The following is a 22962-nucleotide window of genomic DNA, read 5'->3' as shown; positions in this document are numbered from 1 at the left end:
AGCCACGCAGCTGGGGAGGCGAGTCCGGGCGCAGACTCCTGCTGGGAGGCGACCCGATGCTTGTCCCTTACCTGGGTGCAGGGCCACTGGCCACCGGCGGCCTGCTGGCGGCTCACCACCTACCTCCCTGAAAGAAACAAATCGCCGGACCCCTGTAGACACCAACTTCCACCCTGTCCGTTTGCTCACCCCAAAATAGTGCTCAGGAGGAAAACATGTTTCCCCTAGAACAAAAGGGAGAGAGGAAGGATCAGATTGAATTTTGGTGACGAAACATTCAAGTTGTAATGGACTTTTTCTTTCAAACATGCATGTGTGTGACTCAATGCCTGAAAGACTAATTAACGGACCGGTTGACCTCTGTGGGTTGAGGCCTAGTTTCAGAGTCAGATGATATAACCCCCACTGCATCGGGCATTCTGCAGCCATGGGGCTTTCTCTGCCTGAAAAAAGCCACTGAATCAAGGGAAGCGGATCCAGCACCGTTGAAATAAACCTGAAATCTAAATGGGCCAAATGTCCTGCTTCAGGGATGACCTGTTCAGATGAAACCTCCAAGAACTGCTTTTTATTTCATTTTTCCTCCTTCTTGGGGGGGGTGGGGGTTGAGTGCCCAGATGAGTCATGGATGACTGGGGAAATATCTAGATCCTCCAAATTAAAAAGAGAAACGACAAAATGAAAGAGAAAGGAAAAAAAAAAAAGCAAACCCACAGGCCCATGCAAACCTGTTTCTGTTACGCCTTTTACAATTCCTTATTTAGAGAGAGAGAGATACACACTCACATACACTTTACTGGTGCCTGGGGAAATGTTAAAATACATTTCGGGGCCTGGCTAAATAGAAATGCACTCTAAAAACACAGACACAGTATTTTGTTTTATCTGTTGCAAAAAAAAAATGTATTTGATTACTTGAGTAAAATTACAGTATCTCTGTTGTTAGTAAGTATTAAATGTTAAAGAAATTGGACCCCCCATTTCCTTTCAACTTTCCAAGAAAGTGCATGTAACAGTCCAATTTTGTTTTCTTCCATACCTAATACAAAATAAACAAACACTATACCTGCTCTCTTGATCAAGAAGAAGCATTTGCTCTTGTAAGGAACATATGTACATTTTAATGAAAGTGATATTTCTTATCGTATATACAAGAGCATCTACATTTTCTCCACTGACGGTTGTTCAAGATGCCATACTTAGCAGCATTGTGTAATTCCAGCACACATTTTCTATTGTGAATATACCTACAAGGCAAAATGTTACGTCTCAGTTTCAACTACCAAAACAACACTTGTATTTTCTCTAAAGAATTCTGCGTGCTTATTACTGTACAGAAACTTATCAACATTGAGGACGACTCAAGTAAAAAGCACAATACAAATAGCAGTTCAAAACGGAAATGGTTAAATCTACAAAAAAAAAAAAAAAAAAGCAGGTTGAATTTTCGAATCAAAATCAAAAAACAAAAACAAAAACAAAACCCCAAACCTTTCAAAGAACCACATTGATCAGTCTGTACTTTCAGTCCTTTGCTTAAATTTGTTTTGAAAGATTAGACAATGTGTTTGCTGATAAAATTCTCCAGCAGGATCAAAGTGTACATTTATATACAGACTTTATTAGAGATCTAATGCATCACTGAGGCATTGCATCGACACCAGATTCATATTAAACCGGATATAGAAAATAAGTTAATGCCAGATTAAGACCGCCTAGCAGGGCAACTTGCGATTGCCATAAATGTTACAGCAAGTTTATAGCACTCTAGTCAATTAGTATTTAGTCCAAAATACAGAAGACCAAAGTTAACGCTTGCATTCTGTTTGCAAAGCCAGGTTATATTCACTAATAAATAAGCTTTCTTATAACTCTAGAAGTTGAACAAGGTACAAAAGAATGTCTTCATAATGTTGTAGTTCATAGATCTGGGGGAACCAGAAGGGAAGGGGTAGGGGGTGGGGGGGGGACGGGCAAGGAGGAGGAGGAGGCAACCGTGGGTCTTGTTCTGAATGGGGTGTTGTGGGGGGGGGGATGCTGTTTCTCCAGCCAGAGTTGCTTTAACTTGTGACAATCTCTTTGCTGTCCTCCACGAAGCGGGTGAAACGGAAGTTGGTTCCGTTCTCGCTGCTGGCCATCTTCTCCAGGCCGGCCAGAGGAGCGCTGGGCTCTGAGTTCTGGAGCTTCTCCAGATTTCCCGTCAGCCCACTAATAGGTGAGCTGCTCCCGCTGCCCAGGCTTCCAGGAATTGGAGGGATGCCACCATTCTGAATGACGGAGATCTCATTGGCCTTCATGGCCAGCCCGTTGGAGAGCGCCGCTGCATACTGATTCCAGAAACTGGAAGGATCCCCGCTTCCTGACCTGGCCGCCAAATCCTTCTGGAACATTTCTGGGAACTTGACAGGATTGCCTCCTAGAAATGTCATGGGGCCATCCACAGAGAGCCGCCGACCCCGTCGCGCAGGGGTGCTATTCCACATGTGAGTGCCCATGTGTACCTGAGATGAGGCAGGGGAGGGGGGGGTTGGAAGGGGAAAAAAAAAAAAGAAGAAGAAAAAGAAAAAGAAAGAAGGGGAGAGAGAGAGAGAGAGAGAGGAAGGGAGAAGCTTAATAGTTGAATCTGTCTCAGCTCATATCCCAACACTCGACAAAGCCAGTGGCCCACATGTCTATTCTTATTAAAGTGCCAGACCGCGGAGAAGGGAACGGGAACCGTCCACTCCGGCCGCCTGGTAATAACGCGTGTGCTCTCCCCAGCCCTGGGCCGCCTTCCCTCTTCCTGGGCCAAGATGCCTGCCTTACTTACTCTTTTTTTATTACCCGTATTTAGCTTATAATGGCCTCAAGCAAGCCAGTCAGTCGCAGATAGCTCCTTTCAGGGTTAGAATTGTTATGTCCACTCTCATTGCGATGGTAAGTATTGTATCTGACACCCTTTACCCTATAAATGTCCTTTTCAGATGGGAAGAAAGTACCCCTCACAGATTGCCCATCGGAGGGCCCAAGCACGGCGAGCAAAGCCAGAAAGTAATTATTCATCTCGCATTACTGGCAGCAATCTCTAGAGAAAGACTCTGTCAACAGAAAAAATGTACACAGTAAGAGCGCTCAACTGTTGCTCTAGAACCTAAGCATATTTGCTTTTATTTCCAACACATATCAGCAGGAAATGTTGTATAATCAATTATCATAATGCCCATTAGCAGAGCAGTGTGACGTTATTGTTTTTTTTCGGGACGCAAGCCGTGCTGGACTGCGGAGTTATGAAAAATAGATGCATCCGCCGAGGAGGACGGTAATTATTAAGTGATACGGGCTGCACACAGGCCACGTGGAGGTCTTTAATCAATACCCCATGGCAACGCCGGGCTGTCTTGCTTGGTAGGTAAGGCAATTCATTTGGTGCACTTAGCGAGACAGCGGGGATGGGCTGCTATTTGGCTTAGGCGTACCAAACGATTGCAGGCGCTCTCACGCTCGGCAGGCCGCAGCCTGTCCTGGATCCCCAGGTCCCCGGCACGATCATGACCCGCACGGGCACCCTTGTTTCTCTGCCGTCAGCCACACGTGGCAGGTACCCTCACGAGAACTCTCTCCCTGCATATCCTGCCTGTGGGGGCTGCTGGCTGGGGGTTGGGGGTGGGGAGCATGCATTACAGATAATCAATGGTGACCGGTGACAGGGCCGCTGGGTGGGTGGCTGGGTGAGGGACAGAGAGAGTGAGGTACCTTCAGATTGCCTTTTGTTGTGAAAGCTCTCCCACATATAGTGCAAGCAAAGGGTTTCTCTCCAGTGTGAGTTCGCTCGTGGATCTGCAGGGCGCTCGACGAGGAGAAGGTTTTGCCACACGTGTTGCAGTAGTGCTGCTTGGGAGTTCTCCTGGGCAGGGCTGGGAGCAGAACTGGGGACGTGGCGGAGGAGGACAGAGGCCCAGAGGGGACGTGACTGGTGGAGGTGTCCTTGCTGTCCTGAGGAGTGACATGCACGAAGCCGTTGACCTCTGTCTTGATGAGAGATGACAACGAGTTGGCGGGGATCACCGCCGAGTTCTGATTGGGGCCGAGGTTGGAACTGGGCTCGAAGAGCTGTGATGGTAGGTCCCGCATCTGATGTGTCAACATGTGCTGCTTCAAATTACCCTTTGTGGAAAAGCCGCGATTGCAAACTGTGCAAATAAATGGTCTCTCTTTGGTATGACTTCTGTAGTGAATGTCCAAGGCACTCTGACAAGCAAAGGTTTTGCCACAAATGTCGCAAGCAGTGTTTTTAAATTTACCCCGGTCTCTAAAAGGGAAGAGGATCCCCAAAGAATCTTCTTTGATGATTTTCTCTGCGTGACTGGATGTCAGATCCAAAGCCCCCCCATTCACGGGGGTGGGGGACAGGCCATTGGCAAACTCGCTAGGTACTGCTCTCTGTGGCTTCTCCTCCACGCTGGGTGACTTGTGCAGCTCCTGGGTGCTGTTGGATGGGGACAGAGCCTGCATGGAAGAGGTAGACTCTGAGATGGCCGGGCTGCCAGCACTTTGGCTCTCCATATCACCACCCACCGAGGACGAATCGTTGGTCAGGACGTCCCCCTCGACGGACCCATTCTCCACGGACTTCAGGCTGGCCTGCAGCTGCTCTGCCAGGCCGGCATTGATCATCTTCATCTGATTTTCCAAAGCAGCGATGCTTGACATCTCCAGGGGCAAAGGCGAAGAAGACAGGCTGTCTTGGGACGCATCCGCGGACTTGGGCGTGTCAGGGATGCTGCCCTCGGGACAGTCCTCCATGTTTTCATCGGAGAAGTTGTCCAGGTCGTCGAAATTCTTCTCGTCAAAGGAGCCCGTGTCTGACTCCATGGACTCGGGGTAGCTGTCGGGGACCGGGGTGTTGGGGATCTGACCGCCCATATGCATTCGAATGTGCTGCTGCAGGACCACAGCGTTGGTGAACTTCTTCTGGCAGATGGGGCAGGAATGCTGGACTCTGAGCGGGGGCATAGCACGATGGACACTATAATGGGTTTTAAGGTTCCCTTTCGTGGTGAAAGCCCGGCCGCAGATCTTACACTTAAAGGGCCTCTCCCCGGTGTGCGTCCGGTAGTGCATCTTCAAGGCGCTCTGACAACTGAGGACCCGGTGGCAGATGATACACTCATTGGGGTCCGTGGCCTTCTTGTCAATGTTCTCTACCAACTGCTGCAGCTTGGATGTCTCTGACGCCTGGGCCGAGTCCAGGAGGCCCCCAAACGGAAACTTCGCCTTGAACTGCTCAGACATGAGCGGCAGCAAGGGGTTGGTGAAGGCGGTGGCACTGCCCGGGCCACCGTCTGCTGCTGGGGAGCTCAGACAGCTGCTACTGGCCGCCGCGGCTGAGCCGGGGGCCAGGCCACTCTCTTCGCTTTTGCCACCGGAGGGTGGCACCGTGGACCCTTCGGCCTCATCTGCGAGCCCACCCAGGTTTCTGGGGGCCGGCTCGGGGGCCCCGGAGTCACTAGTGACTGAGCCTGGGGGGCTGGTGGCAGAATGGCTGATGGGGATGGGGGCTGGCTCTTCGGTCTTGATGAACGGTGTGAGGCTCGGGAGGGTCGGGGGCAACGGCAGGCCGACCGAAGTGGTCAGGGTGGGCAGGACCGGTTTGGTGTCTAGCCAGCTGGTGACCGGCTTTTCCGGAGGAATGGACATGCCGTATGGGATGCCGGTACTCGTGGGGATATTGTCCAGATGCTCAGGCACGGGATAGGGGTTCATCTGGATATGAGGGTATTTCTCTTTGTGGCGCTGGAAGTGGACTTTGAGGTTCCCCTTGGTGGAGAACCTGTTTCCGCAGATGTTGCACTTGAAGGGCCTCTCTCCGGTGTGGGAGCGCAGGTGGATCTGCAAGGCACTGTCGCTCCCGAAGACCTTCGCGCAGAACCTGCACTTGTGTTTGAAGAACGCCTCATCCGAAGTACTCTTCGCTTCGAAGGCAGTGACATTTGGTGGCTTGCTTTTTCTTTGCTGGGCCAAGGCAGACAGGGAGTTTAAATCCTCTGCAGTCGTTCCGATGTTGGGCAAGGGGCTGGGGAAAACCGAGTTAGCGGGGGCCGGCTGAGGTAGAAGTGGATTAGATGCAGGATTCAATAAACTGCTTATTGCAAAAGCTGGTGAGGATGACGCCGAGGCTGCCGGGTGGCCGGCGTGCGAGGCGCCAGCGCTCGAAGCCACTTTTTCCGAGGACGGGGTGGTCACCGCTGCCGCCAAAATGTTAATGTTGGGGGAAGAGCCGCTGTTGGGTGGAACGATGGTGTGGCCGGAACTGCTCTGAGGTAGCTGGATGGGGGGGAGCTGTTTCACGCCGCTGATGCTGGCAGACTGGCTGGCGAGGCTCTGTGCTAATCCAGCTGCCGCCGCCAGCTGCTGAGATAAATGGGAGCTTAGTGTGGACAAGGGGTTGGCAGATGTTCGTAAAGCCCCTTGAGGAGGACTAGGAGACGTTGGCAAGTCTGCGTTCTGAGAAGCCAACAGCAGTATTTGGTGGCGGATCTGTTCGATCAGCTGCAGCTGGTGGATCTGCTGCTGCTGCAGGGCCAGGAGCTGCTCCATGAGGGCCGGGACGGCCAGCTTGCCCCCGGAGGCCCCGCTGCACCTCGCTTCCTGGGAGAACTGGGCCACCGCCACCTTGGTGCTCTGCAGGTTCTCAATGATGACATTGCTGTTGATCACGGAGAAGTTGCCCAGTGTCGTCAGGTCCCCGAGTTGAGGTAGAGAGGTTGTGATCGCTGAGGTACCTGTGGAGGGGCCGCCGCCGCCGCCCGGCGTGGCACCGCTGTTGCTGCCACCGCCGCCGCTGCCACCGCCGCCGCCGCCCGGAGCGCCACCGCCACCTTTGTTAGCCCCCGGGGCCTCCACCTCCATGGACTCTTCCCTGTCGCGGCCGCGGTGTTCCGAAAGGTCACTGCAGTCGGCCTGATCTGTTTTGTTAGCGGGGTCATTCATTTGTGGTTCATCGGGATGATGCTCGGGAGGGGGAGTGGGAGAGAAGGTTTCGGGTGGGGTGGCCGGGCTCTCATTGACGATTAAAACTAATTGATTTTTAGTACAGTTCTTCTTGTGGAGCAGAAGATCTGACAATTCAAAGAACTCGGCACAGCACCGGCCACAGACGTGGGCGTCCTTGCTCTTGGTGGTGCGATTTGGTTGACCTTTCTCTGTGTCTCCTGCAAATATCAAAAGGTGCAGGGTTAGAAAGGGGGCCAGGGCACCCCGGGTCACCCGTGACTGCAAAACAAGGAGGTGGAGGCTGACCAATCGTGTTCTGTCTTCCAAACTCAAAACTCTGGCCCCTGAAAACCAGTCGATTGCACCTAAGAACGTTCATAATTAAATTTTGAGGGTGTGGAGGAGTTCCTATCATCGGGTATCTCAGATAGCCAAGGTCTTCAGATAATCCATCAAAATATAAAATACTACGAACTGAAGACATTGGTGCATAATGAAATTCCATAGCAAAACATTGATTTCCAATATTTTATACACCTTATTGTCTACTCATCCAGAGAGGGTCCGGCAACCATTCTGAGGACTTATTAGCCTCTTGAGTTTCTGTCAACCTTATTCATTTTCAACTGATTCAAAGATATCTGTGACAGTTTGTTCTGTCACTAAACTAATTTGTAGTCATTCAGGTTCCAATCAGTTGTTGACGGGGCGGGGGAGGGGGGGTGGGGAGGATGCATATCACCAAGCAGAAGACTGACACCTTAAAAATCACCTCCAGCCCCTACCTAGAACCTGAGCCAAGGCTGATTGGTGACAAACACACTTTAGCCACATCAGTAACAAATCCTCCAGACTGCTCAAGACTCCGCTGAATACAAACAAGAAAGCAAAGCAACACACACACACACACACACACACACACACACACACACGGAAGAGAAACACAATGATCATAATCCGTTACAAGGCCTGCCTGGCACCTATACATCACCCCATGGCATGTTTATTTTTAAAATTAAAGAATGCGGCCCTGGCTACCATTCTGCTCTTCAAGGAATATATGCCACTGTGCTCCAAATGGCAACGCTATGCCTCTAAATATTTCATCAAAAATGCTCTCTATATCTATAAAAACTGGCACAAGATTTACATTTCTGATTCAACAGCAACTTCTAGAAGGATGTGCCATTAAGGGGAAGGGAAGAAATAATTCTTGGTTTCGAGTTTGGAAAGGCTGTGCAATTCTCCTTGTCTGAATGCCTTTAAAAACAGTTTGCTCTTAACTGTTATCAATTGTTTAACAGATTGTCCTGAACCTTTCATTATAAAAATCCCTTTATTTCATGTTTGTTTCCACTGGTTGCTCAGATTTCTTCTCGCTAAGATCCATTTGTAAATTAAACATAAAAATCTCCAACTCCAAGCTAACATCCTATTCAAAGACAGGATGGAGTCCCATTGTTTGCCCAGCATGGGGAACACCAACTTCTGTTGTACAAATGGTGTGTGGTCATCTCCGAAGGCTGTGAAAAAAAAAAAAAAACTGTTTAATTCAAGGATTACCTCCCTGCATGCTTTTCTGCAGAACTGAATCAGATAATAGTTAGTTTCCATGACTTCCAAATTGAATCTCCCAGAAAACTTGCAGGGAGGGAAAAAAAAAAAAAAAAACCCCAACTAATTGCAAATATGAATAAATACAGATTCAAAATGTTGCTTTTTCGGTAAACTTCAGAGTCAACTCAAAAGAGTCAGCCATTTGCCTTTTCGTAGTAAACATCCAAAAAATAAAAAAATAAAAATAAAAAGCTTGAGTATTTTTACATTCCAGAAAATATAATTAATACCTAAATTCTAACTTCTGGAAATTCCTTTAACTCTATTTGTCTTGAGTGATGCCCAAGTTGATGAGAAGCCCCGGTGAAGTATGCCAAATGTATGCACACTTTATTCACTGGGAGTGTTATTTGAGTAGCTAAGTTATACTTAACAAGCTAGCTTTTCTAATACCCATCTTTTAATCTCCACAAGGGTATAGAGCAAAATGCATTAACAATACCAAACAAATCTTAGCTGTAGCAGAAAATACCAATAATGATTCAGTTTTAATTTAATGTTTAATCATCCTAATTGGCACCGGATTCCTGTGCACATCCAAGGTGCTGTTTTAAGCACTTTCTGTCTCTCTCCCTGCCTTAAAATAATGTAAACAAAATATTAAACGAAATTCACTGAAGTTATGTTGCTTAACTTGGGACAAAAATAATGTGACAAAAATTCTGTTTAAAGCTTCTTATTTTGACAACCAATTTTAAATGATGCATCCATTTCAGATGCTTATTTTAAACTAGGAAATGCAATTCCTAATATATTCAACAGAAATGTTATTTCTTTCTCTTTGCACATTTCCATATGTAATGGTTATGTTTCCATCTACTTTTACAGCCAATTATGAAGGAACAAAAGCTATTCTGTTTGTTCACACATTTTCAACAAAATGCATTAAAACTATTATGTCAGCATGTTCTATTAAGCTCTGCATTCAGTGGAAAATACTTTTCAACCAGCTCACATTTATCAAAACATAAAGCCACTTTAAAACACAGTTTTGCTTGGTCAGCTGGGCTTAGACAAATAATGACAGATTCAGAACTAAATAACTAGCAAGGGAAATCAGAAAACTGACTTCATCAATTGTACACATTACAATGTAGTTGCTTCAAATATTTAGCACATCTGTGTTCACGATTAAAGGGCATTTTAATTCTTTATAACTTGCAAACATCTGATATTCTCATAATATATAGACAAAATAAAAAAAAGGTTACTTTATAGGATTTAGCTGATTATTACTTTCCTGCGCTCCAATTCTGGCATTTGTGCTGCTTCAAGACTCACTTGAGAATTTTCAAGTTTTTCAACCTGAACATTTTTATATTTAGGATTGTGCTAACTGGACGGAAAATGTAGATGCTTAAAAATAAATGCCTGCTTGCTTCTAAGAAAGAGACTGTGTTAAAAAGCTGCCCATGTTTTAAGCTTGGATTTTCACAACATTTTAATAAGCTGACATTTGATCTCACTGTAGAGTCGACTAATTTAATCTCCTGATGTTTATGAACGCCCCCCCCAAAAAAAAATCCAGTATCTATTTTGATTTATTTCAAAAGCAGGTGTCGCTATACTGTAATAGCTCTTAACTTTCAATCTATCTGCGTTCTGAACTGAATTGCAATGAAGTAGCTCAACAACAACAAAGACAAAGCATGAGGACTAGTTTGAATCTTTAACTACCAGAGGGAACATTTTAAGTTGTAATAAGACACACACACACACTAAGGTGTTCTAATTCATTTTTCTGACCGTCTGCTATCTTGTTTCTCAGTAATCTGTTACACAGGATTGCAACTGGTGACCCCATTATAGTAAATACAGTTGCCTCGTTCCCTGTACTATGGTGAAAGTAACATTCCAGGTCCTTTTCTATGGAGCTTGCATACAAATTAATTTTATAATCCTAGTCAGGCAGGAAAATGTGAGAAGTAGTGGTTTGCTAAGTTTGTACACACAAAAAGATATCTGGAATTTTTCTGGGATTTTTTTTTTTTAAGTTTCTACTTTTTTTAGAGGAGAAGGGGCTGACCTTACAGCTCCATCCAATTTATACTAAAATCCCAGATGTTTTAAGTCTTATACTATTTAGGTACTTGACACCCAATTCAAATTTGTCAGTTTCTCATCATCTCAACCTAACATTGCAGAATAGGAGGCAGAAAATTGAAGTGTTCCAGTATATCTGTCTACTGTGAAAACAAAAATAAAACTATGCCCCACACAGCAAGGTTTAGCCAGCCAGGAAAAAAACAAAACAAAACAAAACAACTCTATTCTACCGCATTTAGTCTTCTTTGCTGGAGCTCTTCAGAAAGATCCTTCACTTTACTTTCCACTGCCTGAAGATCCCATGAACATTTTTAATAGAACCTCTCAGGATTGTGATTTTGGAGCTTATCATTTTTACAGGCTGTCCCTCGCCGTAGACCAATTTAGAAAGGCCATCACCAGCATTTTTGATTGACTGCTGTTTTATCTTTTTCGTAGTGTTATAATAACGTACATACATATTTTAGCCCAGACCTGGGAAAAGCCTACATCTGAGGGTCAAGCGTAAGAGGCCAAAGAAATTTCAAGCGCTCCAACGTATGCCCTGCACACTCTGTGTGATAGTGTCTTAAGTTTTCCTCTCTGTTATATGCAACCAAATGACACATTACTGGCTGGCTTCAATTCCCTCCGCGTTCTGGCCAGGATTAGGGTCTTGTCTCGTAGAAGAATACAAGTGATATCTCTGGGAAAAAAATAAATAAATAACACCCGGGACAAGACACTCCTTTGAGAGCTGCGATACAAGCCCCCCTCATGGACACAATAAACGGAAGGGGGAAAATGTCTTCCCCTTGGATGAATCAAACCGAACACTAGATGGGGTTCCAGTTGCAAGGGTTTGGTGCAAAAACTTTGCGGCTTTCCTATTCCAGTGACGCGTAAAAAGAGAGACTCCTTAAGGCGAGATCTAAACTTTGACTACATAAACATTGGCAAAGGCACAAGAAACTAAATCCCTGTTGTTTGAGGGTAGAACTGAGCTATGGGGACTACCTGTCAATCTTCTCCTTTGGGGGTCTGGCATCTGAGGGTGACGGGGGAAGAAGGTTAGGAAAAGAAGCCAGGCTGATAAGGTGAAACTAAAATAAACTACCAACTTCCTGCTAAGTGACTAGCAAGACTCAATTTGGGGGTCACTGGGAAGATACTGAAGGACATATTATGATCTGGACCTTGTCACCTTTGCATAGGAGGAGGCTAGCAAAGGTTAAAACAGCTCGACACGTTTAGCTTTTCTAAAGCCTGGCACCACACACTTTTTTTCTGTGTGTGTTGGGGGGGGGAGGGGAGGGGTGCTGGGGCTCCGGGTAATTTACCATCTCCGCTAAGCTGCTACATTCCTCCAGTTTTGGTGAAGCTAAGAGAGTTTTGGGAGATGTGGCGAGCAGTGCACCAAGCCATGTCTTAGGAAAACTGAATGAAGACTGCAGGAGGACTTTGTTCTGGTTACTACATACTGGGCTTTGAACCATTTCAAAAAACTTAGCAGACTGGGGACTCTGGCTGGCTGGCTGGCTGGCCTGCTGGAGTTCCCACTAAGATCTCCACCGGGAGAAACGGGGGTTTCTGCCTCCTAAAGGGCTCCTGGTAAAGAGGACTTGCTACCTGCAAACGTAGAAAGAAATGAAATAAAGTCCCCGAAGAGTAACCTATAAATTGGCACTTGTGCCTATAAACCATAGGAGAAACTTGCTGTGCAAGACACTGTGAGACCCTCAGTATCACCAATTCACTTTTGCATACATGCTTTCACGCCCATGTACACTTTGCTTGTTGGTAGGTTTGTTTTTAACATTTTAGAAAGTATTTGCAGCCCGAAGCAAATCCCTCCAAAACAGTTTGCGTTCTCTCATCCAGAATCTTCCATTATGCCACAAACTTAAAATAGGCCTGATGAAACACGAATTCTTTCCAACTGCCTTATCGTGCAGGTGTCGGTTTTTCAAAAAAAGCAATTAATTATAGTTCTCTCTAACCTTTTAGGCCCAGAAATCAATGTCTTGCCATTAAGCTGCTCACAATGAGTAAATTACTTTGGTAAATAATAGAATTTCATTATTAATATAAATAAGAGGAATGTTTATGATACTTTATACGAGTCAATGTTTTATCTTGAGTTCGGGATGTTTTTATCTTTCTTCCAATATTATCTTTCCTTGCAAGAGCTGATCACCAAAATACTGTAATAAATGAATGGACTCTGAATGGGCCATGCCTGTGGTTACTTGAATCTTAAAAACACCACCCAAGGAAGAAAAACCCAACAGACACACACATCTCTCTGAAAACTAGAGCTTAGGAAAGAACCAGCACAGAAAAGCATTAGATTCTAATATTCCCCTTCCTCAAAATTATGTATCTAGGTAAATTATTTTTCTCATGGCAGTAATCTTCCTACAAATAATTTGAGACTTGTTGAATACCATTTAAGAGACAAGTAACATGTGTCATAATCTTGGTTTCATAAGAAACAGAAAAATTTCCCAGTTTAATGTAGGGGGTTCCTGGTATTACAGCTGAATTAAAATATGAACACTGCAGGACTGACCAAATAATCTTGTTTTCTTGAACTTGTTCTGAGGGAGTTATCCGTGTGGCTGTTTTGCATGGCTCTGGTTTTCTTTGTATACGCATGAACACACACACACGCACATGCACACGCACACACAACACATGCATGACACACAGAGCAGCAGCTCTGGCTGCTCTCAGCCTGAGTCTCTGCTTCTGGGCTCCCATGACTTGGAGCCCACAAACTTTTCTAGGTCCCGCTCTAGGTAGAAATCATCATGTTTGAGGTGCCAGCGTATGTCAAGGACACCAACTGCATTTAACTTTGGTTTGTTCGAGGTTTCACTGACCATATTTTCAGACCATTTCAAGACATGAGAAAAAGGTAACATGTTGAGTGAGGCGCATGTTGATTGAGGCGCCGTCTTCCAAAAAATTTAATAACCTTTATATATGTGAACAAAAAAAAGCCAACCCAAAACAAAACCAAAAAGCACACAAAACCACCCCAAACCCCAACAACTTGGTGTAGTGTGTGTCCTGTGTAGGGAGATGAATAGAGATTGCTGAATTCCTTGCAGAAAAGGTGGTGACTTTTGAAAGGTAACTTTGAGAGATGCCATGTACTCTCAGGGTCCACTATCTCCCCACTATTCCCAAATAAAAAAGCGTAGAGTGTAGAAGGCCCTCCTGTAAGTCAGACGCTGAGGAGGATTAGTTGTGTACTAATATTATTACAACATACTAAATCCTGTAACCCTATTACAAAATCTACCCTCTAGGCAGCTTCCCCCAAACTTATTGTTCAACCATGTAAAAACAGTGATAACCTAAAACCATTACCACCGAAGAAAAAGAGGGGGTGGGGAGAGGTGAGAAAGAGCCAGGAGGGGAGTGCTGGCCACCGGGCCCCTAACACTTTACTGCTTCTTAGGACAATGAACTAGCTTTGGGGGAGAAAGAATGGGAAGAAAAAAGAAAGAGGGAGGAAGGAAGAAAGAAAGAAAAAAGAAACTTGATTCAGTTACTTAATTAACTTACCTCAAAGCTCAAATAAACTTAAAAAAAAAAAAGTCCTAATAAATAATAATGGTAAGAGGTAGTGAACTCCTTTTATGCTATCGCTTTATGAGAAGCCTTAACTATTAAAAATTCCGGATTTAGAAGGCGACCGGAGAAAGGCAAGGATCTAGCAGGCATCATTTCTCCGCGAAGCCCGAGTCTTTCTTCTCCTTTTTTGAAAATGTATGAAATCGGTAAAAATGGACCAAAAAAAAAAAAAAAAAAAACCAACCCCAAAACAAACAAACAAACCCAAACCCCAACAAAACAAAACAAAACCCGAAAAACTCTTTCTTCTCCGTTTGGTTTTTCCTACACCAACTGGGAACTTGAACAGTGTTCTGGGGTGGAAGGTCTCACAAGAAACTTTAGGAAAAGACGGGTGTGGGGGCGAGAAGCAGAAGAAGCCAGCCGAGAAAACCCGGAAAAATATTCGGAGCTCGTGCTGCGGCCTGGGGTAATTTCACCCCGATTTGCCTCGCGTCCCGGGATTTGCCTGGGGTGGCAAGCGGGATTCGGGGACTGAGAAATTGCAGCGACTCTGGGGTATGGCTTGAAGCTCGAAAAAGTACTGGGGCGGGGGGGGGGGGGGGGGAGGCCGGCAAATATTGTAAACAGTTTTCTTAATCGGTCTCAGTTCTCCCCGGATTTCTAACAGGGACCCCCACGCCGGGAGTCCCGCTTCCCGACAGCCGGGGTGACGGCAGCGGGAGTCCCTTGGCTTCGGTGCCGGGGCTCTGCGCGGCTCCCCGCGCCCCAGGTCTACTGAGAAGCAGGCCTCTTGGGAAGGAGCCCGAGCACCTCGGGGCCCGGGCGGCCGCAGAGTTTGGTGGACAGAGGTGCCGACCTAAGGGCACGCCTCCGAGCCCTGTCGGGGTCCAGTCCCTCCTCCATACCCCCAGACGCAGCCCGAGGCTCGAGCATTCCGAGGGGCGCCCGGGGCCGCGGAGAGCCCGGCGGGGTTGCCCTGGTCCTCCCGCCGCCGAGAGGCGAGCACCGTGCGGGGGACCGACCCGGGCGCCGCTGCTGCGCCTCGGGCGCTGGGCCTGGCAGCGCGGAGGCCCCGAGAGTGAGCCACGTTCGGGGACGAGGAGGGATTCGAGGTGTGCTCCCTGCGGACCCCAAATCCCCAGCCGGGACCTCTCCTACTCTCGGCCTCGGCGCCCTCAAACAAACTTTGTTCCAGACTTGTTCATTCCCTTCGGGACCACGCAGTTGTCGCCTCCATCCGAGAAAGCGAGTGCCTCTGTTTCGGGAGGGGGGGGGTCCTCCTCTGGCCTGAGCGCCCCCCCACCCTACCCCCAGCCCTGGAGAAAGACCCTTAGGGTTCCTGGAAGTACAGGGTACCACGATCCTCAGCGGGCGCACACTCAATGTAAAGATTTCTCGGGGGCGGGGGGTGGGGTGCATGTACTGGGGGAAAAGATGCGGGAATAAACTTGCGTAGCCGGACCCCAACGCCGTTCCCCGTCAGCCTACACTGTGCCTCCGAAGCAACCAGCCGCGAAGAGCCCTCCCCACCCCTGCCCCGACCCCGGCGTGTCCGGCATCGGCGCCCCGACACAGGTCCCCGGCCTCCGGCAGCCCTGAGCCCCTAAAGGCACCCCACGCCCCTGCGCGGGCCCAGGTGGGGTGTGAGCGCTTGGGGGGGCGCGGCACAGGGGGCTCCCCCGCGCTGGGACTCAGCCCCGGGCACCCGGTAAACTTCCTTCCCGCAGGCAGCAGGGCCGGGGCGGCGGGGGCCGGCCGGGGGGCCCCCGGGCATCGAGCGGGGAAGCGCCAGGGGCCCCGCGCGGCCGACCTCCGCCCGCCCCTCGCCGACCGGCCGCCCGGGCCCCGGCCGCCGCTCCCCGGAAAAGCCGGGCCGGAGGAGCCGGGCCCGCGTGCCCGCTCCGCTCCCCCCGGGGGGACCCAGCAACTCCGGAAAGATCCTGCGGGGAGAAGTGTTTGCTCTCCCCGGGCCGGGGGGGGGGGGGGGGGCGGGGGGGAGCCCGGTGCAGGCAAGTTGGAAATTAAAAGAAAAAAAAAAAAGAAAGAAAGAAAGAAAGAAAAGAAAAGAAAAGAAAGGAAAGGAATGAAGGAAGGAAAGGAGGAATCCGCCGAGTGGGCAAGGCGAGCGGGGACGCGGCGGCGGCGGCCGGGGCGGTGGGCGCGGGGGCCAGCCGCGTGTGCGTGGGTCCGGGTGTGCGTGAGTGTGAGTGCGAGTGCGTGTGTGTGCGTGTGTGTGTCCGCGGCGCGGGCCGGAGCACTCACCATCTCGCCGGGGGAGCGAGGCCACTTCGGGGTCGGATTGGAAATGCTGAGGCTTCGCTTGCTTCCTCCGCGACATGCTGGCTCAAACATCAGCTGGGGCAGAATAAAAAATTACTAAAAAAAAATCTTCTCAAAATTACGGAAATCGAGCGGCGGCGGCGGCGGCGGCTCCCCCCGCCCGCCGGCCCGCCCGCCCCCTCCCCGGCTCCCCGGCCCCGGGCGCAGCGCGCATGTGTCCTGCTATAATTATGATTATCAATAATGCATTGCGATTAATCATAGAGGGGCTCTTTGAAAGGCGATTGGCACCGGGCCAGCGCTATTCAAACCCGCTCGCCTTAATCAATTAGTTCGTGATTTGCTGCAGACCCCTGTCTCTCCGCGCGCTGGCCCAATAAGCCGGCCGCGGGGCTGGCTCTGCGCGCCGCGCCGCCCGACACTGGGTTAACCCTCTTCGCGACCGCCCGGGACTCCGCGGCCCGGCCGCCGCGGGCCTTCCTCCTCGCCTCTGCGCGCCCGGCGCCCCGGCCTGCGCCCCCCCGCCCCCGCCCCCCCCCCCATAGCAGGCTGGGCCGACCCGAATTAGCATGCCCTCCCCGGAATTAAGCCTCCCGGGTGGGGGGCGGGGGGTGGGGCCGGGCGGCGGGGGCTGGAGACCCGGGCTGCGGGCGCGCGGCGAACTTCCCAACTCCGGCGCTAGGCGCGCCGGCCCGCGGGGGGAGGGAGTCCCGTGGCGGGATTTGGGCGGGGGGGGGGAGAGGAAGTCCCGTTTCGTGAGTGTTTCTTCGTTTCTTTAAGAGCTACCAGAAAGCAGCCCACCCCCACCCCATAAAAAAAAAAAAATAAGCGAGTGGGGAAGAGCCAGCCCCACGCCGGTCCGCCTCCCGCCCGCGGCCCGGCCTCCCTCCCGCCGGCCGCCTGGCTCGGCGCTCCTTCGCCCCGAGTTCTCCATCCCCTGGATCGCGGGCTCGCGGGGGCGCGGAGAAGAGGATCGAGGAAAGGTTTGGGAACGTGATGGGTTTGGGGCTTTTGGAGGGGGGAGGGGCGACTCTCCCGCCACCCGGATCCTTCTCAAAGGGCCCCGATCTCCCAGCCCCTCGGTGCTCCCTCGCTCCCTTTCTCTACCTCGGACATTCCCAGGACAATTAGGGCTGAAGTTTTCGGGAGAAGCAGCCCCGAGCCCGTGGGATAAGGGGCGGCCCGGCTCCGCCCAGGACCCCTCCCGGACCTCCCCCCCGGCTGCCCCGGTTGGCTGCAGGGCGCGTCACTCCGCGGGGAGGCGGCGGCGGCGGTGGCGCCGCCGAGCCCGGGGCGGGCGGAGAGCAGGGACCGGCCTGGGATCCGAGTTCAGCTCCAGCCGGGGGGAGGGGAGGGGCCGCCGCTTACCCTGGACGCTGCAGCCCGCCCCTGGCCTCGGGAGGCGCGGCCCAGGCCAGCTCGGCCGTGGGCGAAGCCAGTCCCCGGGACCCCGGGCTCCGCACCCTGGGGGGAGGGGGCCGCGCCCCAGGCTCCTAGTAACCAGGTGGCCACGCCGAGCCGTGGGAGTGGGGGGGGGGGTGCGTGGGGGGGGGCCTCCCGGTCCGCAACTGTCTGGCCCGATGGAAGCTCGCCTCCATCTCTCCGGCACTTGCCGAGCGCGGCACCCAAACTTTTCGCACTAGCTCCGTCTCCCCAGGCTGAGATGCAGCCTCCCTACCCGCGCCCCGGGGTCCGGAATCGGGAGCGTGGGGCCCGCACCCCCTCCGCCGGGCTCCGGCGCCCGCGAACCTGAGGCTCAGTCCTCGGCTCAGCCTAGCTCTCTGCCCTCGCGCCTCGGGGTCTGCTCGCTCCAAGGCTCCCGAAGTCCTGCGCCCGAAGGACAAACTAAACTTCGCTCGAGTAATGGGGGAGGCGGGGGGGTGCAGATACACAATCCCTGCCCTATCTCGCTATCGGGAGAAGAGAGGGCTCATAAGGACGCCCCAATTCGGGAGCGCCCTTGAGTCTGGAGAGCACCACAGTCGGTTCGCGCGAAGTGGGCACCAATCTTTCCAGTAGTTTCGGGTGCTTCGGACCTTACCGCTCTCCCCCAAATGACTCTTCTCTCTTAGCTTCGTTGATCTTCAGTCTTTTTTTTTTTTTTTTTTAATTATAAATCTTTTGTGTGCGGGTGCGGGTGGATGTTTCTGTTTTCCTCCCGGCGACTTTTTTTTTTTTTTCATGTTGTAACTTCTCTCTTTCTTTATTCTTGTTCGCCCTTTCTTCACCTTTTCTCCCTCTTATTTTTCTTCTCTTCTGCCCTCGCTCGGTCCTTCCCCCGCCCCCCCCCCCCCCCACTCCCTCTCTCCACCTCGCTCTCCCTTTCTCCCCAGGTCCTGTTGGTTACAGTAGATTTTGATAAAAAGACGAACGAAGCTATCAGTGGGGCTGATGTTGAAGAATGAAGATAATAATGTTTCCATAGGTGGTGCTTCAAATGCCATTATTTCTCACTGAATATTTAAAGAGATCCCTCGGCAAAGATGGATCTGCGTGCTCCTGGGGTGCGAGCCGCTCGCTTCTCCCAGACCCCCGGGAAAGTGTACAGTTACACGTGCCAATCCCGCACCGCCCCCCCCCACCCTTGCAAACTGTGGTCCTCGCACACAGCAGCCCGCACCATCCCAGGTACACCAACGTGCCCGTACATATATGCACTTGCACACTCGTTTCTCTGACTGTGCCTGCACTTGGAGCCGCCCGCATCCGTCTCTAACTCTCTTGGCTTCTTGAGAGTCCGGGCCTCCGGGTCACCGCGTGCTGTCAGGATCCAAGCCGAGCTGGCGATCCCGCAAACCCCTCTTCGCGGTGCGCGCCGCGTGCGCCCCGGGAAGCTCTCGGAACAGCTTCACACGTGTTCGTTACTTGCTGCGTTATTAAGATGGGGGGGGGGGGGCAGAAAAGCCTTCCCTCCCCCCAAAACACCAAAACAAACAACCAAACGAAATGCACACGCAAAAGCAGCTTCGCGATGTCTAAATTAAAAATGGGCGAGCGGAGACCAATTAATTGGGGGGATCCAAACTTTAACAACTTTTTTCGTTCTTTTGCGTCCTCGACGGTGGAGAGGCGGGCGTCTCGCTCCGTGCGCGGCGTCCCCCGCTAATTTCTTGTTTGTTTTCTTTCCCTCGGTGGCCGGGAGAGAGGAGAGGAGAGGGGAGGTGGAGGAGGGGGGAAGGGAGGAGGGGGATGGTCGGAATGGCGGGGAGAGGAGAATTGGTCTTTATTGTTGATGGCAATACATCAATTACGGGCCATTGTCTGGGGCCCAAGTTCCGCGGTTCGCTGACGCGGGCCCTGCGATGTCAGGGCGCGGGTGAGGCTTCGCGTGCCGCGAGGCAAAGAAATAATTAAATTAATAAAAACGGAGACAGAGCGGGGGGTTGGTTTTTACTTTTGAGCGCGGGTCGAAAGAAGGCAGCGAGTGCGAGCGAGGTGCTACAGCGGGAGCCGGTCCCCAAGCCTCGCTCACCCCAGTGACCTGCGCGCTCTGTAGGGGGTCGCGCCGGCCGGGGCCAGGGTGGGGCAGCTGCTGGGGGAGCCAGGCTGACGCGGGTCGGACTTGCCCTTTCCACAAGAGGGCCTGGTACTCAGGGGCTGATCTGAGCCGGGGAATGGGGGTGGCCCGAAGGGAGGCTGCAGCTGCGCCAGGGTCGTGACCTCGTGGGCCAACAAGAACCGCACCCGGGGGAGGCGCTTGGCGAGTTTTGCAAACTCACATTTGGGGGCTTGATGTCTGTGTTTCTACTAATGCGTCTCCTCGGTTTTCCCAGACCCAGAGGGCCTCGGTGGGTTGGCAGACCGAAGGGCTGTGCCCCAAGGCCGCGGGCCACGACCGAGTTCCCAGCGAACGGGTTTCCGAGCCTCTCTCTGCTTCCTCCCAGATCCTGGGAAGGGGAGAGGGTGTTGGGCCTCCCCTTTCCAAGGCCTGCCTCTCCCACCTGCAAACCTATCTTATGCTGGCCCAGTCTGACCCCAGATTTGGGATGGAGCCTGGAGTGAGGCCTGGCCTGGGCCCGGGACCCTCCTTCTCTTGCCGCTGTCGCTGGTTGGGCACCCCAGAACTGAAGGACGCCCCCACGCGCCCTGGCCGCGCCCCTGCTTCCTCGGCCCCAGGCCCCAGGCCCCGCGGGCTCCCGGCCCGAGGCTAGGAGGGCAGGAGAGGAGGTTTCGTTTTCTTGTGTCAAGCAAAAAACGGCGAAAAGGCGGCAGCGGTGCCCCGGGGGTGGGGGTGGAGGCGCATCGATGGTATCAACATTATTGATGGGGAAATGTTTAGGGCAGGGGCCCGGAGATCAGGTTCCCAGTCCCTCCTCTACCCGGAGGTGGGAGGGACGGAGTAGGGGCCGCGGGGCGGCGGCGGAGGCGGCGGTGCTGGTGCTGGTGCTGGTGCTGGTGCTGGTGCTGTGTGTGTTGGGATGGGGACGCTTGGACGCACCCGCATTAACCACTCCTGGGGCTTATCTGTATTTTTCTGATCTGAAAGTTTGGGAAGGAAGGGGGGCCAGAGAGAGAAAAGGATTGACTCGGCTAGTTACTAGCCCTTAGAACTCTTGGCTAGGGCTGGGGCTGGAGGGGCGGAAGGAGAGAGCCTTAAAACTGACCCAAAGCACAGACCAAGTTTGGAAACCCCACCGGCGGCTCGGTTACTTTCCACGCCCCGGGGCTTCGCTTCCCCAGGAGTTTCGGAAACTCCTTCCTCGCCCGAACCGCGGGCGCCCAAAGCCTCCACCTCGCCTCGGCCACGGGAGAGGCTTCGAACCTGGGGCCTCGGGGAGCGGGCTGGGCGGGGGGGTGCCCCGGTCCCCGCGGAGTCGAAGCCGTGCGCGCCGGGCGCGCTCGCTCCCCAGCAGCCAAGTCGCGTCGGCGAAAAGGCGCACTTTCAGGGGGACTCCCGCCGCCCACAGCCAAGGGCTATCTCCAGACCGGCGCCGGGTGCCGCGCGGGGACCAGGCGCCCCGGCGCCGGCTCCGGCGGGAAAGTGAGCCGTGGCGAGCGGAGGGCGGGCTTGGTCACCACCCGCACGCCTCCCGGCCCGAGGTCCCGTGCAGCCTGCCCGCGGCAAACTTCCTCTTCCATCTCTTGCAGGGCCATCCGCACGGCAGCATTTAGAAGCTGACTTCGCTGGCGACTGCAAGTGCCTGCGATTTTTGCTTCCCGTCCACATTCGGCGTCTTGCACTTAAATTCGCTGCGCCCCGCATGCAACAGTGCCTCGCTAAGGGGTCTCTGGGTACAAAATTCCTCCCAAAGGAAATGTCTCGAGGTACAGAAAGTGGAAAAGATTAATCGAATTTATAAAAAAGAAAACCTTTGCTTCCTTTGGGTTAAAATCCCATTGCGGTTTTTCTCAGCGTGGAAAAAAAAAAAATATCATCCTGCAACAGAGTGTAGCTAATTCCTGGAACCTAGTAGTAGGATGTTCAGAAAGCCCAGCAGGGCTCGCAGATTCTCATCTTTGAGCTCAAGAGGTAGGACCTTTGGATCCAGTGAAAAACGATGAGTTCTTCTGTCATCTGCTGGGATTGGGTGTGAGATCTGTGGAGCCCTGGACTCTGTGTGCTTTTGGGGGTGTGCCTGGGGGGTCTGCCAGGAAACTCATTTTCATTCATATAGGAGATCCTTTCAAATGACCTCCCAGTGGGAACTCCTAGATAAACTCATGGAGCAAATCTCTTACAACCAACCCTAGAGAAAAAAAAAAAAAAAAGATACTCCACCACTTTCTCTAGAACAACATCCCTCTTTAAAGAAGAGAACAACAATTTGCAAAGAGATGTGCATCTTGTTTTTATGAAAAGCTTGTGTGCCTGGAGACCTTGCCTGGGGGTGGCCAGAGTTCCAGGAGGAAAGCACCTTTTGGTTTCTGTTTGGTAGAAGTCCGATGGCCAGCTCTGGTTGCAGAACCATCCTGGGGGCCTGGCTCTTGCCTGCCTAGCGGCCTTGCTCCCAAGGCCCATCATTCACATTACTAGGAATTTACAAACTGCACAGATGTCAGCTGAGCTCGGACTTCATAGGGGATATTTCTCTGGGTTTCTCTGCTGAGAAAGAGCTCTCTGAGAAGGAGAGAAGTGTTCCTTCTCCTCGGAGCTTGCAGCTTGAGTCAGAGTTGTGGCTGTATCTTGGCCCCACAACCAACTTCAGTTCGTCAATGGTGCGCAGTTGACACCTGCATCCTTTTGGGGCCATATGTGGGATGAGTACAAAGGGGTGGGGCCGGTGAGGCGAGTGGACAGCCCACCCAACTCTTCCTTCCCTTTTTCCAGCTCAGTGAAGTTTCTTAAGTATCGTACTATAATTTCTTTCTCTCACTTTTACTCCTCCTCTCTCTGGCCACAGCAACAGCACGGTTCTCGCTGACTTAATCCCCAGTTTAAGGTGGGGTTTTAAATTTAAGAGACTCCCGTTTCCCAATTCTAAACCTGTGTCTCCCAGCTTTCTGGTGCCTTCCCCAAACAGGAGCAATTATCTCTTAAAT

General features: G+C 51.7%; 1 protein-coding gene and 1 long non-coding RNA gene across 3 annotated transcripts; one reads left to right on the top strand and one right to left on the bottom strand.

Annotated features, from left to right (window-relative positions):
• Nucleotides 1-874: 874 nt before the first annotated feature.
• On the bottom strand, nucleotides 875-18256 carry SALL1 (spalt like transcription factor 1). 2 transcript variants are annotated; one of them, XM_038531065.1, is made up of 4 exons: nucleotides 18232-18256; nucleotides 16465-16557; nucleotides 3733-7190; nucleotides 875-2501 (listed from the first exon to the last, which is right to left on the bottom strand). In XM_038531065.1, the coding sequence occupies exons 2-4, from the start codon at nucleotides 16538-16540 to the stop codon at nucleotides 2061-2063; spliced, it is 3975 nt and encodes a 1324-aa protein (XP_038386993.1). In that variant the 5' UTR covers nucleotides 16541-16557; nucleotides 18232-18256; the 3' UTR covers nucleotides 875-2060. The 2 variants fall into 2 exon arrangements, with proteins under 2 accessions (XP_038386993.1, XP_038386992.1); XM_038531064.1 differs by lacking the exon at nucleotides 18232-18256 and adding an exon at nucleotides 17590-17623.
• Nucleotides 17301-21748, top strand: LOC119870328. Its single transcript, XR_005355797.1, has 2 exons — nucleotides 17301-17465; nucleotides 21571-21748. It is a non-coding gene; the product is annotated as an uncharacterized LOC119870328 (long non-coding RNA).
• Nucleotides 21749-22962: the final 1214 nt, after the last annotated feature.

This window comes from Canis lupus, chromosome 2 (genome assembly GCF_011100685.1).
Source record: "Canis lupus familiaris isolate Mischka breed German Shepherd chromosome 2, alternate assembly UU_Cfam_GSD_1.0, whole genome shotgun sequence".
NCBI lineage: Eukaryota > Metazoa > Chordata > Mammalia > Carnivora > Canidae > Canis > Canis lupus.
The sequence above is the reverse complement of the archived record's forward strand: the minus strand, read 5'-3'. Positions and strand labels throughout refer to the sequence as shown.

Bases quoted from the DNA above. Each gene is read 5' to 3' on its own strand.
- SALL1 (XM_038531065.1), bottom strand. From the start codon at position 16,540: ATGTCGCGGAGGAAGCAAGCGAAGCCTCAGCATTTCCAATCCGACCCC. The intron at 7,191-16,464 runs GTGAGTGCTCCG...TGATATTTGCAG, and splicing joins CTCGCTCCCCCGGCGAGATG to GAGACACAGAGAAAGGTCAA. The intron at 2,502-3,732 runs GTACCTCACTCT...GCCTCATCTCAG, and splicing joins CAACAAAAGGCAATCTGAAG to GTACACATGGGCACTCACAT.